At 38.5% G+C, this 9,008-nt stretch overlaps 1 protein-coding gene across 1 annotated transcript in view; it reads right to left on the bottom strand.

Moving 5' to 3' along the window:
* Positions 1-744: 744 nt before the first annotated feature.
* Positions 745-9,008, bottom strand: part of ppp1r12c (protein phosphatase 1, regulatory subunit 12C) — a 23,328-nt gene continuing 15,064 nt past the window's right edge. Inside the window, exons 14-20 of the mRNA XM_072462517.1 lie at positions 7,439-7,551; positions 6,748-6,821; positions 6,319-6,358; positions 6,110-6,214; positions 4,675-4,725; positions 3,645-3,695; positions 745-2,519 (exon numbers count right to left, since the gene is read on the bottom strand). Coding sequence (XP_072318618.1) covers positions 2,433-2,519; positions 3,645-3,695; positions 4,675-4,725; positions 6,110-6,214; positions 6,319-6,358; positions 6,748-6,821; positions 7,439-7,551 — 521 coding nt within the window. The 3' untranslated portion in view covers positions 745-2,432. The remainder of the gene's footprint in view (positions 2,520-3,644; positions 3,696-4,674; positions 4,726-6,109; positions 6,215-6,318; positions 6,359-6,747; positions 6,822-7,438; positions 7,552-9,008) is intronic.

Here is a 9,008-nt window from a genome sequence, read left to right as displayed (position 1 = left end):
TTAGTTAAACGTCCCAACTTTGAGCGGTCGACAATATGAACGTGCAGAAAATAACCCCTAAAGCCATCTCAGTATTTTGTACTTTTTAGTCCCGTTAAAAATGTAGTTTTGTAGAAGGTACTGATACCTGCTCTCAAATGTAATGAAGTAAAAGTGAAACATATCCACTGTAGAAATGTACTTTTGTTACTTTGCACCACTGACAATGCACGGGTGTAACACATTATAGAACTTATACATGTTGATATCTCAGATTAATTCTAACAGCCACAATGGAGCGCTGTAAATATAAAATAAAAAAAAACAGAATAGTGTGTAATGTAATTGTATGTACGTTTACTGGAGGATGATCTGCTACCAGCTCTTCTCCCAGGAATGTTCCACAGTATGGCATTAACCTTATTTATCTCTTAAATACAGGCTTAATACAGGTCTTGGGAGAGGTGATTCTGCTCACAGTAAGGGTGCAATTTCCATGTATTAAAATGTTTTGGTAATAAAAAAAAGGCAGAAGTTTAAGGCCAAACTGTGGAACATTCTCAAGGTTCAAGAAGGGCAAAGCCATGGGGACAAACCGGTGCAGAAAACGTGATAGCGCATCTTTAAATAAAGTAATAAATGTAAATAAACGCATAGATGTCTGTCCGTCTGTCTGTTGAATTGCCCATGTAATTATCCAAGGATTAAAATAATAAATGACACCAAAAAAAGAATAAACAATTAAAGAAAAATGACAGAGCAATGTAGCCAAGAGGTTAATTCTATATTTTATACTCAACAAACAGTGATACTCTTCTAAAGCAAATAGAAAAGTTAGGCCAACACCTACAAATGTTAAAGGCACAGCATCATAAAACAACTTGACATGCAGGGAGTTTTTCTGTTACAATTGCTGTAAACGTTCAAACTGGACCCATTTTGGCCTGTTGTGTTGTAAAACGGTGATATTCACAAAGGGACGATGCTTTCCAGAGCGACCACGCAAATGTACATCTACTTACAGCACAAAGTATTTAGCGCACGCAATCTCCATCGAAACACGAGATGATGGCAACAAACTATCAATAAAATTCCCTTAGCACCCACGACTGTCCGTTCATGACTTAATAAGAAGCTTTACACTTGGACATGTATTTTTGTACATAAATATAATACAATTTAAATAAACATTCAAAGCACTGGGGAGAGATGAGCATGCAGCGTTTGGTCCATGGTTAACAGTCCAGATCTAGTCCTGAGAAGCAATACTGACCACTTGAACGTTTTTCCCAAAAGGACTCCCAAAAAAACAGGATTTTTTTTGGCACATTAAGCCCGTCACTTAAAGCCACCAGAGGCCTGTTGCTGGAGGATTAAAGGTTAGTTCGGGATAAATCAATGCAAAGGCAACTGGCGTTTTATAATCAAACACATTTTCTTTTCTCAAATCTTTAGAAATCACACAAGTCATTCACAAAATATATGTACTGTATAAATGTGCTTTGTCTTAAATCAATTTGGAAAAAACTCAAAATGATCTTTACCATGGAGCTCAAGAAACTGGAAATATTCATAAAAAGTTAAAATGTTATATTCTAAAAAGAATTTGAAACAAATATTTTGAAACCTTTTGGAAAAATCATGTATTTTCCAAAACCAAGAAAATGTATTTAAAAAATGTTTACATAAATTATTAAAAGTAATTATGTTTCACAGCCAGATGAAGAAGAAAAAGTTGCAGTTTTGTCCTATTTTCTATAAAATACTTTACATTTCTAAGGCTGGGCCATATGACAAAACAACTTTTTTCCAACTTGTATTAATCGATCAATTTACATTGGTCTTACTAAAAGCAAATAAAAAATATAAAAAATACAATACACACAAAAAAGTGATATTTCTAACTCCAAAGTGTGAACTCTGCTTCAAACAAAGAATTGGCTGTGGAACTCATGATTAAAATAAACTTATTTGAAATTAAATATGAATTCATTTTCTACCGCTTGTTCCCATGAGAGGTCGTGAGTGACTAGAGCCTGTCCCAGGGATTTTAGGCTCGTCACAGGGTTAACGTTCTATTAAAATAATCAAATCTTATTATAACATCATGTTTAGTTCCTCCAGCAACAGGCCACAAAATGACCGACCAACACATGCATGGCTTTAAAATCTCTTAATACAGATTCACACTGTGGCAACTAAAGCGCATCAAAATATCCCATTTAAAAAGACAATAAAAATATAAAAGTAGATGTCAATATCAACATCCCATCAGTCCACAGCAGTTCCAGTGGAGCTTGTTTTACAGTAGATCTGCCAAAACACATTAGAAGTTTACAAAGGCCCAAACGCAGGATAAAACCCGGATCGATTCCAGTTGTTTCAGTTGGATGTGCTCTTGACTCCAGCTCTGTTCTTGTCGTTTCTGGTTATCGTTACATACTGTCAGTGGTTCATCTGGAAAGTTTGCTGATCACTCGAATAAGCGCCGCGTTTTCGTCTTTGAGTCTCTGGTTGTCGGCTTTCAAGTCTCCCAAAATCTAAAGAGAGATAAAGTGTGGAAGATGCAAATTATTTCTTTTTTTTATTATGGTTTGAGTAAGGCAGGCGTGTCCAAACTAGGGCCCGGGGGCCAAATGCGGCCCTCAGACCAATTTTTGGTGGCCCTCCAGCTTCCTGCTATGTCGGCCCAAACAACAAAAAGTAGTACATTTTATTGTGAAATTGGGAATATTCAGGCATATGGATGTTATACCAGCCTATTATTAATGTTTCAAGTCTAATTAAAGGTGTGGAGGCTCATCACAATTACGTCAAATGCAAAATTTTCGAATGATTCACTTTGTCATTCAACAAATTCGACATTGGCAAGTTGTTTGTGGCCCTCTGCCCCGTTTAAGTTTCAAAATGCAGCCCTCTGTGAAAAAAGTTTGGACACCCCTGGAGTAAGGTCTTCTTAATGACAGCCCTTTGCATATACGTAATTATTGTAGGGGCAGTGTAAACTTAATTCAGTGCTCTTTCGTCTCTTTAAATTGAGCCTAACTAGTCGTTTAGTTGATTAATTGGTCAATTTTTGTCTTAGTCGACCACATTTTTAGCTGTTTACTCTCCCTCTCCAATTTTAATGTTAGTCTTTTTTATATAATATTTTCTTTTTAATACTTCAACATTTTACTTATCCAAATAAATAGGTTTCTGCTCTTCCTGCCCAATAAAAAATACCAATACCTAATGATCAATGTTAACTATTCATGGCATTCTTTTCTGCCGATTTTCACCAGCTCTAAAGCCAAATTCACTTTATTTAGAGATCACATGTTACAAAACAGAATGCTGCACGGACACAAAACTAAAAAAAAAAAAAAAACATATAATAAGTGCTTAATTTGACCTTACTAGTCCTAAATCAATAACACCAATTCTAGCAAAACAAACAGTTAACAGGGATGGCTGATAAAATATTTGGTCCTGAAACGACGCTTTAGCCGTTACTACAGTGCATTATTGACTGAGCTGCAGAGGCCGTTAGACTGTGGATCAATTATCATAGATACAATTTGCGTTTGTTGGGCTGAGCTAAAGCAGCACAACACAAACACACAGCTACTACAAGTCTGGATTTACACACACACCCCAAAGACGAATGCTTTATTTATGATTACCTTGAGTTCATCTTCCATTTCGACTGCTCTCCGCTGCAGAGTCAACTTCTCCTGTGAAATGTAGAAATGCAGTTACCATTTTCTGTGTAACCTTTACAAATCAAATGCATCTTGTATGGATTGACTTTCATACAGCTGTAAAATGTATATTTTTTTGTATATACATTCAAATTTATCTTGGTTGTACGGCTCCTGAAACTGCTGGGCTATTTGACCGCGCCGCGGCTCTGCAGCCACGGCCAAGGAAAAACAGCGACATCGCTAATGAAGCCTGTGTAAATTCAGCCTGGAAGACCTAACTCCACCCATCCACGTCCACTGCTACACCAGGGCCACCTGCTCTCAGCCTCAATCAACGCATCCAAGGTACTCCTCCCCCGCGGCGCGGCGCACCTCCTCCGCTCCCAATCAGCGCATTTAAACCCCCATGCAGCTGGCTCGATCGCTTCAGACCGTACTGCGACCCACCACCTCCCCTCCTCTTCCTCCTCTGCATCCCTCTCATCCCAATCATCGTCTCTAACCTCTCATCATGTCCACCACCACCAGTCTCCAGACCCCGGGGGGAGACATTTAAACACAATCACATTATGGCGCACCCATAATCGCAATGTCTTCTGCCGGGGTCTGAGCACCAAATGACCTACGTAATAAAGCTTGCTAAACTGTCCTCTCTGTCCACCTCTCCAGGGTGAAATGAGGGTTGAACAACAATAACACACATGTTCAGATTGTATCATGTTTGATACACATATTCTTTTTCATATATTGTACAGTAATATGGACATTTCATTTAAATTTTCTGGACTATAAGTCGCACCAGCCAAAAAATGCATAATAGAGAAGAAAAAAACATAACAAGTTGCACTGGAGGATGAAATGTGGTTGCAAGTGTGAAAATAACAAATAATATCACATAAGTCGCTACGAAGTGTAAGTATAAATATAAATATAAGTCGCACCCCGGCCAAAACTATGAAAAAAGGTGTGACTTAAATACGGTATATTTGATTGAAAATGTGTAACTTACGAATCTCTCCAGCTCCAGCAGTGCCGGGCGGTCAGTAGTTCCGTCTCGACTCTGCCACAAATAAAACAAGCATTGATTTTAAAGTCTTGCTGTTGTTGAAATGTGATGTGATGTTGAAAAGAGCAATAATGTAAACTATATATAGGCATAACATGCAAGAGAAACATGAGCTGGTATTATGCAAATGTGTGAGTGCAAATACTACAAAAAAAACAGCTGGGGAGAAAACTGTCTCTTTTAAGACGCCATAGCATCCAAGTCGGTGTAATCCCTCATTCGTCCAGGAGTGTTCCATTGTAGAACAAATGGACTCTCATCCAAGAGTTATTCTCAATCTGTGAATCAAGTCTGGGAACTCAGATAGATATAGAGATAGATATAGAGAGATAGATATAGAGAGATAGAGAGATAGAGAGAGAGATAGAGAGATAGAGAGAGAGATAGAGATAGAGATAGATAGAGAGATAGAGAGGGATAGAGGGATAGAGAGATAGAGAGATAGAGAGAGATAGAGAGAGATAGAGATATAGAGATATAGAGAGATAGAGAGAGATAGAGAGAGATAGAGAGAGATAGAGAGAGATAGAGAGAGATAGAGAGAGATAGAGAGAGATAGAGAGAGATAGAGAGAGATAGAGAGATAGAGAGAGAGATAGAGAGATAGAGAGAGATAGAGATAGATAGAGAGATAGAGAGGGATAGAGGGATAGAGAGATAGAGAGATAGAGAGAGATAGAGATATAGAGAGATAGAGAGATAGAGAGAGATAGAGAGAGATAGAGAGAGATAGAGAGAGATAGAGAGAGATAGAGAGAGATAGAGAGAGATAGAGAGATAGAGAGATAGAGAGATAGAGAGAGAGATAGAGATAGATATAGATATATCCTATCTATATCTATATCTATATCTATACTTACTTACTTGCAGGTAAATATAGTAACTCAGTCCTTATTACAATGCACAGAAAGCAGCCAGAATAGTTCCTGTGCCCTCTGCAGGCAACAGTGGGGAGTAGGAATGTGAAGATAATCGGGCCACAGTATAAACAGAAAAATGAAAAAAAATATATATAATTGTGACCATTTTAGAAGACAATTTATGGCTAAAAATGTCTGTTTACCTATACTTCCCCCATACTACAGGCATGGTATACTCTAGACAGGATGAATGAAAGAAAAGTCAAGAATTAACTTTTGTTTAGCCATGGAGTCAATAGTTGTGAATAATCATTATATCATAAATCCCCCCACAATTATCATAACATAACATTTTATATTGTGACGTTCTTCATACATTTTGCACAGGCAGCTTTTATTCAGGAGCACTGTACAGCCCGAGAAGTACGGTAAACTGCAAAGTGTTCAAATGCACAGCTGGTTCCTCTGTTCACAAAAGGTGAAGTCAAAGGTTAGAAACAGCTTCAAACCGGCCCAACCTGTCGCAGTCGCTCCAGCTCCACTTTGTTCTGACTCAGCAGCAGCTCCGTCTCCTGCAGCCGGTCCTTTAAAGACAGGTTCTCCTGCAGCAGCTTGAAGTACAGCTAGGGGGCGACACAAACACACACAAGTTACACAAGTACATGGAAGTGTTCCAGTACACACAGATATATCACATTTCCTTTGTAAGATTGTCAGTGCTACATACCGTCCTATAGTCAGCAGATGAGTCGTCAAATCTGTTCCCTCTAAAAAAATACAATACTTTGTTACAAGCAAAGCAACATTGTTTCAGGTTATTGTACATTATGGCAGCAATTAGCAATATTTTAGTAGTCGACAAGGTGCGGTCTTTGCAATTAAATTCGTTTTCCAAGGAAATTTCACTAATTATAGTCCGTTTATACTTCAGAAACTATTAAACAATTATTAAAATAGCCAATAACAATCATTTATAGTCACAATTCCTCTGATGATTGCTTGCAGCCTTTTTCGTACATTTAAACATTAATCATACGGATATAATTTTTGGTCGAGTCAAATTCCTTCAAAGTTTGCATGCAGGTATTTTTTAATCATCTTCAGCCCCAGAGGCCATAAAATGATGCAGGCCGTGTCTTGTTTCAAATTCACTCACTGTATTGTGCTGTCCCCATTGGTTTCCTCGGGTTGAGCGTCGTCGTCGTCGTCGTCGTCGTCGTCGTCGTCATTCTGGAAACGCAACGGTTGAAAAGGTCACGTAAAAGTTACAATAATGCGTTTGTCACTGTGGCCACATACAGTATTGTCTTTATACGAAGGCTAATTTTCATGTAGTTCTTTAGGAATCATGAAACTATGTAAAGGCATTACTGGTGCAGAGGATATGGGCTAGTGTGTGTTCATTTCCTTATGTTTTCGTCCTCTTTGGGTTGATCCTTGTTTAGAACTAGTCATAGTTTTGCCCAGTTTTTTGACCTGGTATAGTCCATGATGATTTGATTTACATCCAGAAATCCTCAACAGTTTACATTGGGCTTAATCCTGGTTTGTAAAGGGGTTTCAGTGCGATTAGCCTGGCATTTCAGTTTGCTTTAGTTCCATTTTAGTTCCTGGATAGTTTCACCTGTTTAGTACGCTAGCATGCTTTAGACCGCCACAAAAAGCTATTTAAATTTACAATAAAAAAAATGTATGACCTCTTAAAACAGACTTAACCCATAAATGAATAACTAAAGCTGGTTAAAAACTGGTTTTGCAGCCTTTCTCTGACTTCTGCTTTTTGCTCTGTGGCTCTGAGCTAAATTCTTGTCTATTCCTCCTAAAACTCCAGTGATGACTTGTCGTACCTCTCCTCCCGTCTGAACGATCCCGGTGGAGCGTCTCTCTTTCCTCCCTCGCCTCCGTCGGATTTCCAGCTTCTTCTCCGTTTCAGGCTCCTCGGGCTTCACCGGGTCAGTGTCTGAAGCCAGAGGAAATGGTTTGGTTCAATCACAAAATCATATCTATAAAAAGCAACTACAAAAAAATAAAAATAAAATGCATTTGGATGTGAAGTGAAAGAATAGACATGATTAATTTGGCATTCGTTATCAATTCTTTCAATGGTCAATAGATAATTTAGTAATCAACACTGTTACATGTGATATGTGCTGGGAAAAGAGGGCCTAATACTCGCACTTGCACACTTCATATGCACGTTCACGACGAGCCGCTGAAGTTTGTCCCAATTCTTTAGAAGGTTTTGATCCGCACTTTACCTCGGGCGTCTCTCCACTTTTCCAGCAAGTGTGGAGAGATGTGGACTTCAGGCAAGTACATTGCCCACAATGCATTTCACTGTAATGTTTTCAAATGACACAGCACTTCTGCCTTAGCATCGAGAGTAGAAAAAATGGAAAGGAATGTCTTAAGAGTGATTATACGTACTTTAAATAAATCTGCGACTGTCCAGCAACAACACTGTAAAAACATTAAGCCTCTTCTCATTTGTTTGAGGCCAATTCAACTGATGATACAAACTAAACTGAGCTGTGGCTTTGTAATGAATTCAACTGCAGTTTACCACACTTGACAGATGTTTACATTGCTGTTTTTCTTTACCGCATTCTCAACATCAGGAAGTGCGGACTGTCCCAATTCTATTGTTTACCTCCCCTGCGCCCTTGTGCACTCATATACTTCATGTACTTTCACAAAATGCCCACTTCATTTCACTTGCAGCACCAGTGATTTTATTCACATTGCAACGTTTTGGGCGAAGGGTTAGGGAAAAACATTCTGTTGCGTTTAGAACAGCATTTATTAGATTTGTTCGTGGGTCAAATATGAAGCAAAGTTTGTAGTCCACAATCATTCCCCTATAAATACAAAAAAAGAAGCAAAACTCGTCTGGATTACTCATTTAAAGTAATTCAAAAATACGGGGGCTGAACTGTAACCGAAATAATCACAGGAAGTCCTTATGTGAATCTCACTTCAGTCTGCAGCGTGTCGGGGCTTGAGAGCATCAGGCAGCGCTAACATTACCACACTGCTGTTTTCAGTGTTACAACACAGTGATAATACAGATGTGCACCGGTGCGTCTCAAACTGTGGTCACAGGGTGCGCTCACACTTGTCCTGGTTTGGTCCTCGTTCAAGCTCAGTTTAATCCTGTTCTAGTCTCTGGTTTAGGTCCGGGTTTAGTTCCAATTTGATGTGGTGTGTGTTTATTTTATCATAACAATATGCATTATTCTAACTTTTTCAAATACGTAATAGTATTTTACTCTCAGATCTAAAATATTATGTATAATTGGTAAGCCCGTCTGAGCTTAGAAAATGTTTTTTAGCATTGAGAGGAGGTTAAAAACAGGAGCTATTATCTTAAATGTGAAAGTGCAATGATTTACTAAGGGTTTAGCTCTGACCATATAA

The sequence above is a fragment of the Eucyclogobius newberryi genome, unplaced genomic scaffold, assembly GCF_026437365.1.
Source record: "Eucyclogobius newberryi isolate DKJ021-1_F unplaced genomic scaffold, fEucNew1.0.hap1 SCAF_4, whole genome shotgun sequence".
NCBI classification, from domain to species: Eukaryota; Metazoa; Chordata; class Actinopteri; order Gobiiformes; family Gobiidae; genus Eucyclogobius; species Eucyclogobius newberryi.
Note: the sequence above shows the minus strand (reverse complement) of the source record. Positions and strands in the feature narration are given on the sequence as shown.